The 20,607-nt window shown below is 42.1% G+C and overlaps 2 protein-coding genes across 4 annotated transcripts in view; one reads left to right on the top strand and one right to left on the bottom strand.

The window, feature by feature from the left end:
- The first annotated feature begins 200 nt into the window (after positions 1 to 200).
- Positions 201 to 12,355, top strand: PDHA1 (pyruvate dehydrogenase E1 subunit alpha 1). Of its 2 annotated transcripts, XM_066176905.1 has the most exons (12): positions 201 to 363; positions 1,647 to 1,661; positions 2,923 to 2,991; positions 4,318 to 4,491; positions 5,145 to 5,271; positions 7,583 to 7,674; positions 8,041 to 8,133; positions 9,356 to 9,511; positions 9,685 to 9,756; positions 10,409 to 10,476; positions 11,310 to 11,418; positions 11,902 to 12,355. In XM_066176905.1, exons 1-12 carry the CDS (start codon positions 298 to 300, stop codon positions 12,064 to 12,066), a joined length of 1,206 nt encoding a protein of 401 aa, XP_066033002.1. In that variant the 5' UTR covers positions 201 to 297; the 3' UTR covers positions 12,067 to 12,355. The 2 variants fall into 2 exon arrangements, with proteins under 2 accessions (XP_066033002.1, XP_066033003.1); XM_066176906.1 differs by lacking the exon at positions 1,647 to 1,661.
- Positions 12,349 to 20,607, bottom strand: part of MAP3K15 (mitogen-activated protein kinase kinase kinase 15) — an 84,363-nt gene continuing 76,104 nt past the window's right edge. For both annotated transcript variants that reach the window (XM_066176903.1, XM_066176904.1), the window contains 9 exons: positions 19,438 to 19,615; positions 18,605 to 18,779; positions 16,722 to 16,907; positions 16,199 to 16,304; positions 14,837 to 15,047; positions 13,872 to 13,984; positions 13,624 to 13,721; positions 13,446 to 13,522; positions 12,349 to 12,950 (listed from right to left, as the gene is read on the bottom strand). In XM_066176903.1, coding sequence (XP_066033000.1) covers positions 12,836 to 12,950; positions 13,446 to 13,522; positions 13,624 to 13,721; positions 13,872 to 13,984; positions 14,837 to 15,047; positions 16,199 to 16,304; positions 16,722 to 16,907; positions 18,605 to 18,779; positions 19,438 to 19,615 — 1,259 coding nt within the window. In that variant the 3' untranslated portion in view covers positions 12,349 to 12,835. The remainder of the gene's footprint in view (positions 12,951 to 13,445; positions 13,523 to 13,623; positions 13,722 to 13,871; positions 13,985 to 14,836; positions 15,048 to 16,198; positions 16,305 to 16,721; positions 16,908 to 18,604; positions 18,780 to 19,437; positions 19,616 to 20,607) is intronic.

Here is a 20,607-nt window from a genome sequence, read left to right on the forward strand (position 1 = left end):
GTCCAAAATTCTTCCAAATGCCTAGGCTGCACAAGGCGGGCAGGACCCCGCTGGCGCCGGCGGCGCCCCGAGGTTCCCTGAGGAGACGCGATCCTCCCCACGTTTAATGACCTTTAGTGACATTAAGGCTCTGGCGCCCGCCAGGGGGCGTTGCCCGGGCGGCCGCGGCGGCGCAGGCCCGCGCATGCGCAGGGCGCGGGGACACAGGAGGGGCTGCGGTCGCGGCGGAGGCGGCGGCGGCTGAAGGAGAGCGGAGGCCGGGGCTCCGCGCCACGCTCTGCCCACCCTTCCCGCTCCATGCGCAAGATGCTGCTGGCCGCGCTCTCCCGCATACTGCAGGGCCCGGCGGCCGCCGGGAGAACGGTGAGTGCGGCCAAACGGGCAGTGCGGCCGCGGCCGGCCCGGCCGGGACCGGTGCGCGCCCGGCCGTGTGCGGAGTGGGAGGGGCGCGGGCGGAGCTCCGGGGACAGCCCGGGAGGGACGGAGCGAGCTGCCGGGAGCGGGGCTCCAGCTGCTAAAGGGGAAAACTGAAGAAAAATTAAAGGAAAAAAAAACCCCAACCCCTTGATTTTTCTTTCCCTCTGCGCGACGATCCCGAGTGGCAGTAAAATGGTCGCCGCGTGCAGGAGCTCGCTTTTTAAACCCATAATGGCGCAGGGCTTTATCAGTGCTGTTTTTGTAAATAGTTTGACTGCACAGGTCCCTCAGAGGGGTCTGCTCGGCCCGACTGGAGCTCAGCGTCTGACTGGACTGCTCGACCTCCCTTTGCTCAGCCAACAGCCCCTTTCAATCTCTGCATGAATTTTCTTTTAAAGTTTGGTTGTTTTGGGGTTTTTTTTGTTATTAGTGTGAGTCATTTGTTGTATTTTATCGCTGTTGTGTGAAAAGTCGCAGTACTTTTACTACTTCATCCCGCTCATTCCACTGTAATGACTGTGGCCGTGGGGAAGAATTTGCCCTGCTGAAAAAACCTTGTTGGCAAGACCAGAGTTAAAGAGGACTTTTTGGTGACTGGAAATCAGCTGTCTTTTTGCCGTGGAGGGCACATGTGTTGCTGTACCCCCGTTCCGAGGCAGCTCTCTCACCCAGGAGTTCACTGCTTGTGGATGCCTGGATCCACAAGAATAACACAGGGGAGAACATTTACTGGAAGCTCTTCCTATCTGCCTTGGGGCTGCATATCTAGGAGTATTTCCTAATTCACAAATAAAATCTCTAGATTAAGTTTTGCAAATATAGGTGCCTAAAATCAGTCCCTTACTACAAGTACTTGGCCTGCTCTGGAAATACCATGTTTTCCTGGAGTGCCAAAGTAGATCTGGTTCAGATAATTTAACAAAGATTTTTGGATCCTACTGCTTACCAAATATGTAAATACTTGTCTTGATTTGTTCCTATGCCTCTGTAGCGAAGGCATGAATTACCAAATAAATAGAGGTAGACTTAATCCATAAAGCAGTATCTCATATATGCTTTGAGCATTTTCCAGAGTGTACAGATGGATTTCCATGTATGGAAACTACCACTTGCAGTGTTCTATTCTAGCTGGATAATAATTTGCTGACTTCTCCTCCCCTCATTATTTGGTACAGCTACTTACTCTTTTTCCTTCTTTTTTTTTTCCCTTCCAAATGCTGCTAACCTAGGGAGCCGTTAGTGAGGTAAGGCCTCAATCAGTCTTGTCAAGGTTTACTTTTGATGGGTGTACTGCCCATGTATCAGGGCTTTTGTTCAGACTCCTCAGTGTGCTTTTATGTCCTGTTCAGGGTAGGGAGTTTACCCAGTGGCCTAAAGACATCCTTCCCAACCCCAGCCATTCCATGAAACTGCAAATCCAAACTGTGGATTTACTTCTGGCTCTAGGAGTAAAATAGCTTTTCTTAAATAATACTTTGTGATAAATAGTGTAGAAACTTGGTTTAAAATAAAACCTCTAAATATTTAAGCTGGTAACAGGGCAGGGTAAATGGGGGCAGTGTTACTGATAAATCTGATCGATTTGCAACAGAGGAGGTAACCAGGGTGGGTTGAGAATTTTCTCCCAAGCTTCACACGTGTCAGTCAGACCTATTTTGGAGATGGTGACCTGAACATTCTCAGAATTTTGGTGAAATGTACCTTCAGCTAAATGCATGTGAATTCCTGGGCTGAAGGAGCTGCTGAAGTTTTTGTGTAACTTAATCAGCAGTAGAGTCTTGCCACTAAAGATGTAGTTCCTTATGCTGTGCATACATGGACACAGGCCCATCCTGGCCAATCCTGCAGTGAAACTTGCTGAAGTCATCTCAAATCATCACCATTCATTAATCAATAGCCTGTGTTCATTTTAAAGAGGGAATGTATTGTTAAACATCCTTCTTATCCCTCCCCTGCGATGCCACCCTTTCTGTTGCTCTGTTTTTTGTATCCTCAGGTACCATACGTGTTTCCACATAATTTTTAATAGTGGCCATGCTGTTACTGAAATGATGCTCTCTCCATTGCTATGGCTTTGAATCCTCCCAATTTCCCTTCCTATTAAAAAGAAAAATGAGAGTCGTTTATATTTCAGATATCTGCTGGATTCTTTTTGTTTGGTTGGTTTTGGGGTTTTGAGGTTTTCTTTAGTCTATCAAGGCAAAATTCCAGTCAGCACAGAGAGTCAGCAATCAAAGTCTGTATTGGCTGTCTCTCCTAATATTCAAGGGTATTACCAGTTTAAATTGTCTTTTTCTAATCTTAATTTTAAATACTGGGTTATAGAGGACTTTGGCATACAGAATAAAAGTTCCCTAGTCTTATGGGATATGCCACTGGTGAGTCTAATTTATAAGTTATTTCAGTTTGGGAGCACTCTTAGGAATTGCTTGAAGAGTCACATACTTTAACTTGATAATTACATTTAAACATTGCTCATGCTTTGGTTTTTCCTCTTTTTTTAAGGCCTCTCGAGTGATGGTAGCATCACGTAACTATGGAGACTTTGCAAGTGAAGCTACATTTGAGATTAAGGTAAAGAGGAACATTTAATACTGGCATTCTTTGTAGGGATTTGTTGCAGATCTTTTCCTGATGGACGGCTCCCCGTATCTCTTCCAGTTAGAAAATAACAGTTTGAATTTCCAGAACCAAACCCCTCACTATCTGACCTGATTACTTAGTGCAGCTGGAAGTACTGTGCTGGCAGTGTGTGGTAACATTACTTGTTTCATAAAAATGTGAAGTTGTGATTTTTTACAGCTGTGATATTGTAATGCAGCTGTGAGAACAGAGTCAGAAAGGAGCTAAAGAACCTTTTCTGTTCTGCCATTTCCTTAATGCTTTTCAAACAATTAGGTGTTTGCAGCCTGTCCCAAACATGCAGCTGGTTGAAGTCTGTTTGGGTTTTTGAGGAAAAAAATATGGCATCCTTTCAATGTTTGACTTCGTGCTACTCAGAAAATGTGTGTTATATTGTCAGCTTTCAACTGTGGTCTTAGGAAAAAGTGATGTTTCTATTGGCAGTAGCTTTTGTGTTGGTGTTTCATTCAGGTACTAATGAATGTAATTCTGAAAGAAATAATTTGGGTTGTTTTCCATCCTCTCCCTGTATGGCTGTGCCTGTGAAGTATGGAAATTGTGACATACTTCAGGTGGAAGGGAAGGAATATATTTATATGAAAAGTCTTTATTGAGTAGATAGAAGGTTTAATATTTGGTCCTGTGTTGATGACAAGACTCCAGAATTTCTTCTGGAGTTCTGTGAACTTGGAAGCAGAGTTGTTTTGAGTAGTGTGCCCAGGTGTTATATCCAATTCATCTAGGTGTCAGTGGATTTGCTCTGGAGTGACTTTTGCTTTGATATAAACTGTCTTTAACCTATATAGAAGTGTTTTTGGCCATTTAATCTGCACTGCCAGAGTAATTTCTTTAGTAATATTTTTTATAATGAGGTAGCAGAGGTGAGGGCCAAATCTTACAAACTGTTTAACAGAGGAAACTCTTGATCTTTCTTATCCCTTTGCCAAGTTGCTGTGGCTTAGTATTTGGTGCACAACAGCCACAGAGGTGTGCTTTTGCCATGTTTCTGGAGGACTTTGATTTATCTTCTGTTTGTAAGAATAACAAGGCTTTCTTTTGGGAGTAGAAATCTGTCTTTATTAAAAGTAAGGAGTTTATTTCCCTGAACTTTGGAATGGTGCACAGCTGTCCTGACCTATGAGTTCACATTTTGCCGCCTTTCTTTTTTAAAAGGAATTACATTCTGAATTTGAAAATGGCAGATGATAAAAAAATGAAGTAGTACTCATAAATAGGATGAGTGATTTTCAGGAAGAAATGACCTGTTTAACCTTGCAGAAATGTGACCTCCATCGGCTGGAGGCAGGGCCCAGCACCACGGCGGTGATGACTCGGGAGGAGGGGCTCCAGTACTACAAGACCATGCAGACCATCCGGCGCATGGAGCTCAAGTCTGACCAGCTCTACAAGCAGAAGATTATTCGTGGCTTCTGCCACTTATATGATGGTCAGGTAAGAACTTTTGCCAGGAGGTTTTATATTGTCTTACCTTATTTATTGTAGGGATTTTTATAGAGTGGAGAGTGTAGAGTTGAGTATCTGTGTACATTGTGAGAGAAGGAGATGGACGGGGGAGGAGGAGAGACAGAAGGGGAAGGGCACAGTGCAGCTGAAAATCAGCTGAAGGTGAGGAATGAGCACGTTTGAAGGCCTGCATTTTCTCCCTCAGGTTTCATTGATGGCTTTTGTTTCTGTATCTCATGGATCATGTGCCCACTAAAAAGCAACAGTCAGGAGAACAAACTGCAAGGACTTACTGAAACTTTTTTTTTTTTTAATTTGCTGTCTCTCCATTATCCCCTGATGTTTTTGAATTGTGGTTGTTGAGATACTTCACTGGGGGGGGAAATTCTCCAGATTTTTGCAGATTCTGGTTCCCCTCCGATGTGCCTTTGCTAGCCAATCAGGTTGGAATTTAGAGCCCAAGGCTGTTGTAGCTCCAGGCCTCTCACCAACCCTTGGGATTTAAGTCAGTCTCCTGTATCTGTGCTCTTCCCGTGACCTGCCAATATTCCACGTGTGTGGGATCAGCATTGTGCCCCAGTGCTGACTGCGGGAGCTGTGTGTTTTTCTTCACTGCTGAAGTGCCTTGTCCCATGTAACAGGAGGCTTGCTGTGTGGGGATTGAGGCTGCCATAAATCCCACGGACCACGTGATAACAGCGTACAGAGCGCACGGCTTCACCTACACCCGCGGAGTGCCTGTCCGGGAGATTCTCGCCGAACTCACAGGTCTGTGCTCCAGGGACTCGGGATCGCTTGCTGCTGTGCTCGTGTCAGAATTTTTTGCTTAAATTCAAAGTGATGTTGGTGAACAAAGTATACTGGGCCTTCGGAGGCAGTTTAGTGACACAGCAGAATGGATCAGTTGTTTCAATTTTATGAATCAGTCATTTTTACTGTGAAAATTAAAGAACAAGGAATATTTAGGTGCTGGTACTCCTAAAGCACAAATTCATAAGATTTTTCTTGCTGCCATATGCTGTATTCATTGTGCTGCAGCAGTTTTGAACTTGCTGATGGTAGGCATTTGCTCTCAGTGGGACAGGGCATTATCCTCACTAGGAGACAGACTTGGATTTTCAGAGTTATGCTGATGAAGTCTTAGGAAGACTGGTAAACGTTACCTATAGTGATAAACTGAATGGTTTGGGAAAATTTGACTCCAACAAGAATATTAAATGGTAATTGAGACAGAGGTTTTGCAGGCAGGAGAGCTGGCTATCCACAGTAGGGGTGAGGATGGAGCAGGGAAGGAAGGATCAGCCTGATGAACTCTTAAAAAATCTGTGAACAGATGCCAGAAGTGAAAAATGAGCAAGAAGCTTGAAGGCTTTATGAATCACTGGTATAATAAAGACTTTATGTGAGAATCTGCATGCTTGAAGTGTTAGTATAGGAAAGCCTCTTTGGGGGTTAGACAAGCAGTTTGATTTTGTAAAGTAAGAATTGCGTGTGCTGAGAATGCGTATCTGTATTGTGCACAAAAGCCCAAAATCCAGTGGTGACTGATTTGCCAAGTGTCACTGGATACTAGTCAGAAAGCAAGTGGGAACGTTGTCATGACTGAAGCCAACTATGGGCCCTGAAACTGCAAATATGAGTGATAATGTGGTGGGATTTTTTTTCATATCATGGCATACATTATTTTCTATAACATTATGCTTGACTTTATTTGGGCTCTTTTAATTGGAAAGGATCAGCTGTGATTAAGACACTGTTGTTCCAGAAAATGACACTTGGGGAAAGTTCTTAGAGAGAACTGCTGCTAGAGCCCATCCTTGCAAAGAAAGATCTTGACTACAAATGCCAAACTGAGAGACAGCATGAGTTACAATGACCAGGAAATGACAGAATTAAAAAACTCTTTGAAGGAGAAGGAAGCAGAGTCACCCAAAATAAAACCAGTAGATAAGATGATAGGAAACAAGGTATAGAAAAGGACTTTACAGGAGAATTGACAATTATATAGGAAATGAGTTTGTGTTCTAAGAAAAGTAGAAAGTGTAGCAAAAAGTAACATTGGTTAATCAGGAGTTCTTAAATACATTCTAAAATACAAGAAGGGACTGTACAAAAAGTGGAGGGAGCTTACTAAAGGTAAATTACACTTATTCATAAAACTATTTTTCTTAAAATTAGACTTTTTTTTTCTTTGGTCCTAGCTGGCAGAATATGTAACAGCTCACACAAGACCAGTTAATAAACATAAGAAAGGTATGAGAAATGTCAATAATAAAAATGATCCACTATAAGAAAGAGAAGTACAAATTTCAGGAAGAGACCCACTTCTAAAATGAACACCAAAGCTAATGTAAAAAGAACCAACCAGACAAGCTGTTCTTATTAGAAATAAAATACAATCTCCTATGAATAGTAACAAGACAGGTAAGGATAGGAAATTGAATGGGCTGATGAGAAGTTCTGCGTTCTTAGATGGGTTCATTTAAATAGGGTTTGTTGTAATGCTTTCTGGATCACTGGTTACCTTCAAACTACCCCTTGAATAAAGCTGGGCTGGGTGACTAATGTCTGTATTGGGGTGGATGGGGAGCTGATAGTTTTTGGGTTTTTTTAGTGTCCTATTGCTAGTTTTTACATGTGGTTATTGTCAAAGGGAAGACAAGTCTAAATACTGCAACAAATTGGAACTTTTCTTGCAGAAGCCAAAAGTAATAATATACTTCTTGCAGATTACATATGTGAGACCTTGTTGTCTATGAAAAAACACCCCATATTTATCTGCAAGTGCTTTTGTATAGTAGGACACTGGAACTTTTGGTTGGTTTTAAAATTTCTTAATCTCATCCATATTTTCAGAATTATGCTTTCATTATTGTTCTCTCCCCCACCCCCTTCTCTTATTTGTTTTCTGAGATATTTAACTGTAAACTTGTGTGAGAGAGGCCATCATGTCCTAACTCCACACAGATCTAATGACAGAGACATGCTCTTAGTGTTATTTCCTTTAGGAACTGAATTAAATGTTTCCATTTGTGTGTTTTTCCTCCAAAAATTAAATTGCTTGTTACTCTTGTTTTAGGTCGAAAAGGAGGATGTGCAAAGGGAAAAGGAGGATCAATGCATATGTATACCAAAAACTTTTATGGTGGCAATGGTATTGTTGGTGCTCAGGTATATAGATGACTTCTGTTTTAAAGCACAAGCTGAATTCATGTCCTGTTGCCTCTCAGTGTTTCCTCTCAGTTTTTGTGGTGTGTAAGCTTGTATGCAGATACCCTTTGCTCTGTGGCTTGTATGTCTTAGTCTGGTGTGCTCACCATTTTGTAAACTGTGGCAAAAATGAATCATATTGAGAATACAGTTCATGTTTATATTTTGGCTGTAATAACATTTGTAACAAAGGGAAGCGGGTGGGTAACAACTTGTTTGTTGAGGAGGTCTCTAACAGCCTAAATGTCTCCTTAAAGTTCACAGCCTGCCTATCTTCAACTCCTTTAAATGTTGTTGTAAAATATCTTGTCCTGTACTCTGTGGCAGGTTCCTCTTGGAGCCGGGATTGCACTGGCCTGTAAATACTTCGGTAAAAACGAAATCTGCCTGGCCTTGTATGGGGATGGTGCAGCCAATCAGGTAAAGGAGCAGGGCTGGGGAAATCGATTTTCCTTCTGTGCTCTGTGAGCTCTGCCTTTACTCCAGGGAGTGGAAGAACACATTTTGCACTCCCTGTGCACCTGCAACCCAGGCAGTGTTGATAAACTCCATGGAGGTGGCCAGGCATGTTGCAGATTTTGGACACGGCCACCTCTTATGTGAGTTGTATTAGGTATTTGAGCAGGGATGTGTTCCAGCAACTGTGTAGTCCTCAGAGGATTCTCAGTGATTCAGGTGAACAGTTAAGAAGTTAACTGCAAGGTGCTCTGTATGTATCAGGAATGTAGCATGTGCCTGCAGTTTTTTAATCGTATTTTGGACCTGTGTAAAAATCTGTCATTCCCCACCCTCGTTTTGAGCTTGGTCCTTGTTGTAGTGGAGGGAAAGTTTTTTGGCTCCTTCTGTTCTGAAACACTGGATACTCAGGCAGTGAGTGAGGCTGATGTTAATTACGTGACTGGTACACGAATCTTGGGAGGAGGGGTTTCCAGTTACTCTTTACTCTCTTTCCAGTTGTGCACAGCTCACCTAAGTGTGAGACCCTGAAGTGTCTGTGCTGTAACGAGACCTCTGAAGGATGGCAGTGAAGATGACAGTGCTGCTGGATAGGGAGAGATGTGTCAATCAGGTTTCTGAAGACAGAGAAGAGGACAGAGCATTCTGGCAGAGCCAATTACTATTGACATTCCTGCCAGTCTCTTCATGTTATCAGTTGAGACAATAAGTCAGATAAGCAGTTGGTGATTTAGAGTGTACCGTTGATGGTTTCATACTTTCAAAGCACAGGTGGAGATCTCAGTTCATGGTTTTCCCTGAATTTGACTCATAGAGCAACAAGGCTGATGCAGTCACTGCAGTCAAACTTACCTTTGCTGTAGCAGCATCCTGCCAGGTTAATCAATTGTCAAGGTTTTTTATGATTGTTGTTGTAATACCTGAGTTAAAGTTGAAGGTTTTGTGCTACCCTAACACAGATACTGATTCAGGCTTAAAAATTAACTTCTATAAACTACTGATTGAGACTAAAGTTACCTTATATAGTGTAGCTTCTCTTTTATTCCTTCTGAGCTGTAGCAAATGGCTGGTTTCAGATCACTTTTAGTATGAAAATTTCTAGACACCTGAAATTGAAGGATTTTCAGTAGAGCCTAATGCTTGAAGGCTGAGCTCCCTGATGAGATGCAACTTAATTTTCTTTCAGGGCCAGATATTTGAAACATACAACATGGCTGCCTTATGGAAGTTGCCTTGCATTTTTATCTGTGAGAACAATAGGTATGGAATGGGAACATCAGTTGAAAGAGCTGCAGCCAGCACTGACTACTACAAAAGAGGATACTTCATTCCAGGGCTCAGGGTGAGTACAGCTTTTTTTTCAGGGGAGTATGTGTGCACATACCACACAATGCATACATAGGTACTTCTTTTATTTCTACATATATTTACTTAAAGCTGAATTCTATTCCACTTGAGATTGGAAGTTTGGAGACTGGGATTTTTTTGCCTTAATGTGTCATTTCTCTTTACCAGGTGGATGGCATGGACATTCTCTGTGTCCGAGAAGCAGTAAAATTTGCAGCTGAGTACTGTAGATCTGGAAATGTAAGTCTGTAATGGGCATTCCTTCTTCATGGGTGGAATTCTTGCAAGCTATTGCTGCATAAGTAGTTCCTCAATTTGTATTAACCGAACACTTAATATATTATTTATACTGTCATTTTTTCCCATTTCTACCACATTTACATTCTGTTGTGAAAGGTGTTATGACTGTCAGGCAGTTGTGATCTTTGTGTTTAGTTAGGGGAAGCATCAAGAAAGGTAATAATCCTTCCATATTTACAAGAAAGGGAAAGTGAAATAAAAGTTTTGTGAGTCAATGTTAGTGTCTGTCACCCAAATATGGTAACACTGTTTTTGAAGATGTTGAATACTTGAAGTAATGAAGGTTCTGTGAGAAACAACAGGTAATTTGAAATATTCTGAGTAATGGTGGAAGGAAAGAAATTGTAAAGCTGCTCAATGAGAACATGAAAATAAATGCTTACAATATCAGCACATGCTTTCATTTGAAAAGAATTAGGTTTCATTTTACTGTGTGAAACTATATGTGCTAATATTATGTAAATTAAACTGAGAAAACCTGTTGAATAAAAGTAATTGATCACTGGTGCAGTTCAGCTCTAGCAAATAGTTGGTGCTCTAACAAGTTGGTCACTCGTGGTGGCAACACTCTGTTACTACTTTTCATTTCAAGGGTCCTCTTGTGATGGAGTTACAGACATATCGTTACCATGGCCACAGTATGAGTGACCCTGGAATAAGGTACTGTCACATTCTTTCTTCTTTCTTTTCACTGAAAAGAAGTATTGATGGCCAAATTCTGAAATTAAACTGTGAAATTCAGGGTTAAATCAGATGTCAGATGCATTTAAAGGTTATGATGAAATTGCTATGAGCAGCCTGCTCACTCCTCTCCTTGCTCAGCTGATTATTTGTGGCCATGTAACACACTTGTTTTAGTGCAGAATTAAGAGGTGGGTTTAGAACAAGCACAAAGTCAGTTAAACTTCTCCACTCTCTCTTAATGAATTCTGCTTTCAGTGTGACCTTATGGTGTGTCCTAATGAAGGTTTGGCTGAAAAGCATCTTGCTTTTTTGGGGTTTTAAGAGGATTAAAATCCTGTGAGGTAAAATTACAGGAACAGTTTGGAGTGCCCAGACAAGTTGAACACATCCTAAAAATACAAACATGCAGGTGCTAGAGAGATTTGGGCATTGCTCCCACTGACAAAGCTGAATGTGTCTGCATGAAGTAGAGGTGGATGAGCTCTTCATTGGAAACCTGCAGTGACTTGGAAGCATGGGCAAATCATGCAGCCCCCCTCCCTGGTGGGGCGGGTTAGGAGGAAATATGGCCCCTCAGGATGACTGTCTCAGGCTGGGTTTGCTCCCCTTTCCCTTGAGCCTGGGGCTACTTCTGCTCAGTTGGCATTTACAGATCTCTCTCCAGAGGCCTCTGGCTGTTGCTGTGCCGTCCTTTGGGTGATGAATGTTCTGTGTTGTCACTGCATCCCTGACGACTCTTCCTAAAAGTGAGCTGTGTCCAGAACCTCACTCTGCTCCAGGGTTCATGTCTTTGCCTGTCTTGTTCCTAGCTATCGTACTAGAGAAGAAATTCAGGAAGTGAGAAGCAAAAGTGATCCCATTACTTTGCTGAAGGACAGAATGGTCAACAACAACCTTGCTAGTGTTGAAGAACTAAAGGTATGGTTTTAGTTGCTGTGCAAGGAGCTCTTGAGCAGTCACTCCCTGATGATCTCCAGAAAGCACATCACTGGGCAGCATGCAGTGCTTTCTTTAAAGTTCTTTAAGGTTTGCTTTAATGTCACTTTCATAGGTGAAGGCTAAGTTTTCTTGCAGACCAGGTACTGAAGTTGTGCTCTGCTGGAAAGGCCTTTTGCATTGTGTGCTAAGTAAGGCTGGGGGGTGTCATTTGCTAACAGACAGAAATCAAAATTACCTGGGCTTTCTTGACTCCCCGGGAAGGGGGTGAGTCTTGGAAAGGGAAGTTACCAGTACTACCCAAAATGATGTGGTTTAGTAGGGAAGAAGTTTTTAAAAGTTTTAAATTTTATATTTCTAGTATTATTTTACTAATACTGACTGATACTTTATCATAGCATCTAAATTCAAAATTCTGATGCTTTTTCTGAGCTGTCTTCTAATAAGCATGCATTTCTGGTTTAGGAAATTGATGTGGCAGTAAGGAAGGAGATTGAGGAAGCTGCTCAGTTTGCTACCACTGACCCAGAGCCTCCCCTGGAAGAACTGGGTTACCACATCTACTTCAATGAGCCACCCTTTGAAGTGCGTGGCCCAAACCAGTGGATAAAGTACAAGTCTGTCAGCTAAAGGCCTTTTTATTGGTGTAACTTATTCATAAGAATAAGGGAATGCATTTACAAGAACTATAATAACTCTTAAGCTTATTTAAGAGCTCTTTCAAAAGAGGAAATGTGCAAGGAAATCCATCTGAGTATGGAATTTCTTAAACATGCTGAATGTTTCAGAAGAAATAAGGTCAAGAGAAAGTGGTCTATTTAAAGTGCTATATATTTGCTTTACTGACTTCCTTTGGATCGCTGTATGTGTTATGTACAGTGTAAAAAGAAAAATAAAAATTAAACTTTACCAACCTTTATCTAATGGTCTGTTTGATATGTTTCATGAACAAAAATGTCATTTACATGCTCTGGTTTTGCTGCAGAGAAGTCACTAATTGAAAACATCACACCAGGCTTTTCTCAGTAGTTCAGTGAGAGTAACTTTAATACAAAAAGCTGTATAAATCCAGCTACAGCGAGGTGACATGCTCTAGCATATCCCCTCCCTGCTCAAACTATCAGCCAGCAGAATGGTAATACATTTTAGGTTCACAGTTTTCACAATGCTGAAGCCAGTTCAGGAGGGTGTTTCCTCAGCTAACGTTTTGTATGACATTGACAGGCATTGTATGCATTAGTCTCATCGTAAATAAATGCATCAACACTGACTTAAAAGCTGTTACTATTCACTGTGTATGACACTGATGGTCAAACAAGCTACATAACGGTGCAAAACCTGCGAGGCCACTGTACATTTAAATATATACATCTAATAATTTAAGTGCTGGGAATGTATTTCACTTGCTTATTCCCATTTTGTGTTCTTCCAAGGCATTGACCTGCGCTGAGGTCTTGGCAGATGTTTGTCGGTGGTTTAGGATTGCATTCCAGATTCTACAGCGAAGACCACCCCTGCAGGAAGGGAAATGGAGAACAGTTAGGGAGAACTCCCTCATCTCCACTGCCTTAAAGCGAGCAAGAAGTAAAACCTAGAAACCGCAAGGATAGACCGGTTATGATAGTTACATAGCAAACGGCACTATTTTATGGTTATAGCTAAAACTTCTTCCAAGTCAGCCAGGGGTTAACAGAATGATGATAAAAGGACCCAAATTAATGGATAGGAAAAATAAATTCTTCATCCCTGTTTTTCATATGGTTACATCATTGTGAAGGGTGCAGAAAAAGGTCCCAACCTTGATAAATGACAGAGCAGATGGCGCGAAGCATTGTCGGTATAGTTGTGTCAGTTATGATGTGAAAACTTTTATCAGAAAATTTGAGATTAAACTGATGGCAATTGCCCCTGAACTGTCACTGACCTATTTGAATAACCAAACTTTAAAAGGTTTTTAACAAAATGTGTTAATTAAACTCTTTACAATGAACTAAATAGGATTTTCTTACCTCAGCTGAAGATACCACAAGTCATCCTTGGTGATATCATTAAGGACAGCACTTAGTGTGTAATCTTCTTCAGCAAACTAAAAGGCAAATTTATTCATAAATAAATATTCCTTCTTTGAAACGCAGCTGCTAATTATGACTAAAATTACAGGGTTTTTAAATGTGATTTTATTTTTACCCTCTTAATGGTATCCAGGTCTGCTCCTTGTTGTTTCAGCCAGTTCATGAGTTCAGGGTCTGCATTCTCTCTAAAAGTTGCTGCAGACCACTGGGAATCTTTAACAGAAAACAAAGGTTACTACACCTCAAAACCAGGGCCAAAGTGGTTGTTTTCAGGTAACTGAAGCTTAAGCTATATGGTTTTGCATCCTTTCAACAAACACACGATCCCATATGACTTTTTGTAACTGCAGTATCTCCTCATACCTTTGGGTTTAAGTTTTAACTGAAGCAAGTGTAATTCCTGAGTCTTCTGCTCCAAAGATTGTCGTAAGAGGGCCTGATACTCTTTCTCCTTCTGAACGAGGTTTTCCAAAAGCCTTGTAGCATGTAAGAGAGATCAAACAACCACACTGAGAACAAATCTAACTGAAAAAAATATCATTTTTACTAAGTACACAGGACAGAGGCATTTGTGAGGTACTGTCCTAAGTAACATCTCTAATGGCTTAGAGATTTCATTTCGGTTGTCTGAGACTCAGGGATGCCACTTGAAGGCCTTCACCTGAAGAATTTAGTAAATAGCTCATAAATTCCATTCCTACTGTTTTGCAGCTTCCCTGGGCCGAGTTGCTGCCCTTATATTTAGTTTACTACAGAACAGTGTAACACTGATGTTTTACCAGGGACTTCCTGATCACAGTTTTACATCATATCCATAAAGAAGAATGGGAACTTCAGCTGTTAACATGCTGGCAGCAGCCCATACACATCACCCACGAGAAACAGGGCAGGGCGCTGCTGGGCGCTGCTGAGCTCTGCTGGCACTTGTGAGTGGGCAGCCTGTCCCGTGAGCCAGGCCAGAGCTGCTCAGGCCTCTCCTTGGAGGAACAGCTTTGAAGCACTGACACTGAGTCAGGCGGCATCCAAGGAGCAGGAAGGAAACTGGCACAGTTGCACAAACCTCATTACTTTACCGTAGAAATCCAATGTTACATTCTGCAACTAATAGACTAATTACACAGAAACAAAAGCTGTACTCAAGGATGTTCAGTTGCCACACTGTACCGCCAGTGTATTCCAAATCCACTTGTGCTCCTGGAAGGCTTTATCACAAGGCAATAGGTGAGCAACACTATGGGTAAGTATGTACCCATCAGTGTAGAAAGCATGGTCTGAGAGCTTTTCAAAGATTGCCTGAACATACAACAGAGTCTTTACAGAAGGGTTACCTTAAGGTGTCGTGTTTAAGTCTGCCCAGCTCCTGGCTGAGCTGCTGCTGAGCCTCGTGGAACACCAGAGAGCTGAGGGTGCTGACCCCCGATGTGATGGCAGCGTCCTCAGCCCCGTTTTGTTCAGAGGGCTGGAAACCCTCCTCCACTTCATCAGCGTCCTTGTCCCCACCTTCAGTTTCTGATGCTGGCTCAAAGTGAGTGCGAAGCTCTGACAAAAGGAAAGGGAAAGAGCAAGCTTTTTTTGGTAATTCTGTCTTCAGAGGCTGTGCAGTTTGTTCTTCACTACTGTAGGTGGGGGAGACTGCTTTGCATAATGTGCTTTAATGCAACACTGAGCAGGGGGGTAGTGAAGCCTTGTGTGAGCTGCAGCACAGGTTCTCTGGCATTGGTTCTGGAATGAGCAATGCACCAGCAGAGGTAGAGCTGTAGGTCATAGTTGTAGTGGGGACAAGTACCATGAAATGAGTAGTAAAACAGTCAGTAAAATATGTTAAGGAGAAGCCCCCCGAAAGCTTGCATTTTTCCTAAATAGTAAGGAAAAAAAAGTGGTTTTCCTAATGCCCTGGGCCAAAGAGTATACAAAGTATTCCTCTTCTCCAGGGAGAATTTCTAGCCCCGGTTTTCAGAACTTGCTGCAGGTTGCCACCCTTATTACCAAAGAACAGTTGTGATTTCTCTCATACAAAGTCCTAAAAAATTGGCCAATTTTGCTTTAAAAGCCATGGCAACTTCGGACTGTCACTAAGTCTCTCAGAACATTCCTATACTGGAAGGGGTGCTCAGCATTTTAAACAGTGACAAAACTACTTGCACATTTCCGATTTGAAACATTCCTAGACAGTACTTAGACATTTATCTTCCTCCTTCCGGTGGTTTTCCCTATTGTCCTTCTATGGGCCAGAATCACACTCTTCCTCATATTAATGCACTCCCTTCTACACATCTGTTCCATAGGTCATTAATAATTTTTCAGAACACATAACCAGACCTGTGCATTGTTACTGACCCTGGATGTCATTAACATGTACAGAATAATCTTCTTTCTTACTAGAAAATCTCCAGCTTGGACTGAATTTAATTTGCCTTTTTTTGTCATGGTTGGACCACACTGGGGGTGCAGAACCACTGGTTATCTCCTCATTATGTGCTTTTGTACTGCAAGTATGGCATTAATCCTCCAGATACACGCTTCTTTCTCTGCAACACTCTGACCCCATGTCTTTTGATGAGTGGCACATGGGGTGCAGCTAATGGCATGCTGAAAGAGTAAACATCTGAACTGTTCCATTTGCTACAGCTCTTTGATATGCAGAAACCCTTTTTTTTAAAAAAGGATTCTTTTGAGCTGCTTTGATTTACCTGGAATAAGAATAGTGACTGCTGCTTGGACTGCACGGCGGATGATGTTATCCATTGCAAACATCCAATGGGGTCTTATTAAGTGATTTCTTAATACTTTGTTCACCTGTAAAAGTAGCAGCAAACACCACTGGCTCACACCCTAGGAAAGAGAACCTTATTTTCCAATAGTCATAGTAAGCTTCATAAAGGTAAAAACTGCATGCAACACTAAAAGCCTCCCACCTTTCAAAGACTAAACAACAGATTTGACAGTTTTAGGCTACAGCTTTCAAACCGTTTCAAACCAGACTGTGACATTCAAACTCTTCTACAGCACAGGGAGGGAGAGGAGTGAGGAACAGTGGGGAAGCTGCAAACCCCTGGGATGAGCTTTGTCCAGGAGCAACGTGATGTAACGGAAGGTGTCCCTGCCCATGGAAGGGGGGTTGGAAATAGGGGATCTTTAAGGTCTCTTCCAGTCTTAACTGTCCTGTGATGCTTCAAAGAATTCCATTGCCCCTGCACCAAGAAAGGAGCTCACCGCATCCTGGAATCCAAACAGCACCAGATGAATCTGATTGATGGAAGTGCTGTCAAAATCCAAATCCATTTTCAATTTGGATATTGTAGAAGCCATCACTCTCTGCTCAGGAGAGTGTATGAAGTCCCTTAAAATTCCAATAATCTGCTTGATGTGGTCCACTGAAAGTTGCAATTCTTCAGAGCTCTGGAGAAAAGATAATGAATGTATCTCAAATGAATCCTGAAGTCTTTAAACATCTATTTAGTAGCATAAATATTCTTAGGGTAACATAGCTTTGCTAATGTATATTTCACACTGATGAACAGAATCACAGAACTTTTGTTTCTGCAAATTCTCTAGTTGTTATCTTTTCTTAGAAAAATTTAAAAATTAAAGACAAATTTCTGTTTTCAAAAAATCCTACTGCTACTGTGGCTGTCACAAAGGGAAGAGGTTCCAAATTATATCTACACATTCCTGCTGTGTACTGCAGAGGGCAGCTCTCCTCCATAAAAACAGCAAAATGAGTCGCTAAGAGACCCATTTTTTTTTAGGATGCTAGTCTTTCAATAAGCTGAATCTAGATTTCTACCTAATCATGCAGATATTAGACTTCCTTAGGAAAAAAAGTATGTTTATATATGCATTTATCCCAAGTCAGGAAAAGGTCTAAAATGACTCAATGATTCACTAGTGTTTATTCTACGTTTTCAGTCTGCAACCCGCAGTTAAAGCCATCTAAATGTCATAAGAGCAGCCTCTGTAATTAAAAGGTAAAGGGAGTATTACATAAATTATGGAAAAGAGATGATTACAGCACTGCTACAAAACAGCTGGAGACTGAACCAGGACTTGCTGCTACTAAATAACCCTTCATTGTGGAAAATACTTGGAGCCCTGATTATTTCTGACTCTGAATTTTAATTGTTTGTAAGGCTATCAGCTGTTTTGCAGTTTTAGCTCAGAGCAGAAATGTACCCCAGTTGCTTCCCCAGGCTGTTTGTGGTCTGTAGAGCCCTACAGGAGCCCCTGTGGTGCAGCTTGCTGGGGAAGGGAGCACAGGGAACAGCAAACCCTGGGCTGTGCAGAGCTGACCATGGAGCAGCAGGGCTTGAGAGTCAGCCACAAATGTCAACAGCTGGCTGGGGACACCACACCAAGAGTCAGCATGCTCCCCTTTATGGGAGTGCAGGCCAGGTGAAAAACCATAGCTTTGGTAAGAATAAATGATGGGAAAGTGTCACAAACAAGTGTGCTGGAGATTGCCCAAAAATCACCGACAAGGGTGTGAGCAAAAATCAGATTCGTCACAAAGAGGTACATCAGAAGCAGACATTAGGAAGAAAAGGCTGTTACAGGAGTGTGGCAATGTTTGGCTGTGCATCAACCATTCTATGATTTTTTTCTTGCTCCTCTTCACAGTAACTAAACCTTCCCACCCAACCCTCCCCTCGGCAGAAAATCTAGCTTAGCTTTAAGATGCACATACTGCAATCTTGGCACCTAGTTAACTTTTTTTTTTAATTAAAAATTGTTAATCACGTCTCTACCTTTAAGGCAGAATATACCTATCACTATGTGGTGTTCTAGCTCCATGTCCTTAAAAGCCGAAAGAAAACATCAAAACCACCCAACCCACCAACCTCAGCCCTCCACAATCGCACACCAAATACCCAAACTGCTCCCTCTACAAAATCAAGAGCCCATTAGCAGCCAAAAGGCGGTGTTTGCTACCCATTCACACAACAGCAAACAGCCCACACAGTTACAGGTCTCAGAGATTAAAGATACTCAGAAGGAACAATCCAAGCACCTCCATTTATTCATTTTCAGAACAGGAATACTCATTTGCTCATTATTTTCCCTTTGACACGGGAAAAGGCGAGCTGAAGTGAAATTACCTGTGCAAGACACTCCTGCAAATTGGAAGCAACTTTATCCTGCTCTTCCTTAAGGATTTTATAGAGGATTGCTCGGCGTTCGCTGTCCTTGCGCAGCAGGAACAGCCCGGAGTCCTTGTCCTCCACGGATGGCGAGGCGCTCCTGTCCTCCGAGGCCGAGCCCTCATCAGGAACGCTGTGGCAGCCACCCGGCACAGGCACAAGGGAGACCTCAGCATTAGCAAGGCACCAGGACTGCCAGCAGGGAGCAAGGACACTTCTGGGGTTAAAAACTCAGTTCTAACTACAGCAGCAGATTGATCAGACTGGTAAATGCTAATTTTGAGACAGAAGATGGCTCAAATCCTCGGCTGACTCAAAACCCACGTGGCTGATTTCCCACTGCTAAGAAGCTGGCATTAATGTCAGTTTTGGGGAAGAAAGCTGAAACTATTCATTTTTTTCTAGACCCATACTGTAACATACTCGTTTGAATGTATTGCTTTGTACTTCAGGAGAAGCAGAACTGTAGTTCTGCTTCCCCTTTCCCCTATTTTGCCATGAGCACATGGAAGGGTCAAATCCTCACTTAACTCTGAAATCACTAAGACCACTGACATTTACTCACTGGAGGAAGGAAAATGTATAAGTACATGGAAACCTTAAAGGAGAGGAATGATTGCTCATTATTAAATATAGACAATGTTTACATTAACTGGTAATCTGTCTATGCAACTTATTAACACATGTGCTTACCTAACCATTATGTGAAAAAATTGCCCTCAGATAAAATAAAATGTGAATTAAATCCACAGAATCCCTCAAGGGTGTCAACTGAGAAGCAAATATTTTACCTTAGTAAATGAGAAATGGGATGCTTTGTCTGAATTTCTGAAATGGATCTCTTTGGCCTTTCGAAAAACACGTCCTGCTGTACATCAGAGTCTGGTGAAACAGAGCCATGCTCACTGCTGCTACTGCCAGCCTGCTCCCCGTGGATTGGCAGTGGGAGGGATGTGTTCCGATTATAATCTAGGAACAGACATGGTAAAATGTGTGACAGAGCTAGGCCAAAAAGGGCAAACAGCTGTGATCATCTTCACTGATATCAAGACCTCATTTTGCCAAATGGCTGAGGGAGAAATAACCTTATTGACAAAAAGCAGTAATGCAATTCAAAATCACTGCATGCAAAAGCAATCAAAGGTTTTATCAAGTTAACAGCTAAACCCAAAGACAGCACAGATACTCACAGGAAATGCCATTTTGTTACCCCTTCTCACACATACACATAATTCCCCTTGGTGCTGGCCCCACAAAGTGGCTCAAATGGATATGAACAGTTTAAAGAGCCTGAATTGAACCAAGAGGTCCATCTGCTGTTCCAACACAGCTGTCTCTCTAAGCAGAGAGCACTCTACTAAGTGCCCTCCTCACCTCTGCGTTAATGGCCATCAAATTGCCCTCTCCACACCTGAGGTATCTGCCTCATTCACATGTGCCCCTGCCCTTAGCAAGAACTCTCCCTCTCAGCACTGGCCTGAAGGAAATCTCTTGTCCCTTTCCAATTCATCTTTAAAGTAGGAAAAATTTTAAAAGCTCAAACCCAAACAAACCAAAAAACCAAACCAACCCAGATGTTGAGAGTTTGCTAAAATCCTGATTGCCAGTTTGCAGCTGTACGGCAAGAGAGGTAAAGAAGTTCTCTCAACCCAAGATGAACATACCCATGGAGCTAAAATATGACAAAAGTTTTTGATGTTTGTCACTAAAAATTCTTGGAGATAAGGGAGGAAGAGAGCTATAAGTTGAAGGTTGTTCAGAAAGCTCTGACATACTCCATGGCACACGACTGATGTTCACATGGCTGAGATTAAACAGTCACAGAAATGAAACAATGTATGTCACCTCCTGAAGCCTAGTGCAAGGCATCTCAGGAGGACAGAAAATTGAGAGCTTCTGTCCCAAGAGTAAGGGCTGAGATTTGTTCTGAGCTGCCTTTATTATTGGAAAGAAAAAAAGAG

Source organism: Chamaea fasciata, unplaced genomic scaffold, assembly GCF_029207755.1.
Source record: "Chamaea fasciata isolate MVZ Bird 193981 ecotype frontalis unplaced genomic scaffold, bChaFas1.0.hap1 SCAF_2, whole genome shotgun sequence".
Taxonomy (NCBI): domain Eukaryota; kingdom Metazoa; phylum Chordata; class Aves; order Passeriformes; family Sylviidae; genus Chamaea; species Chamaea fasciata.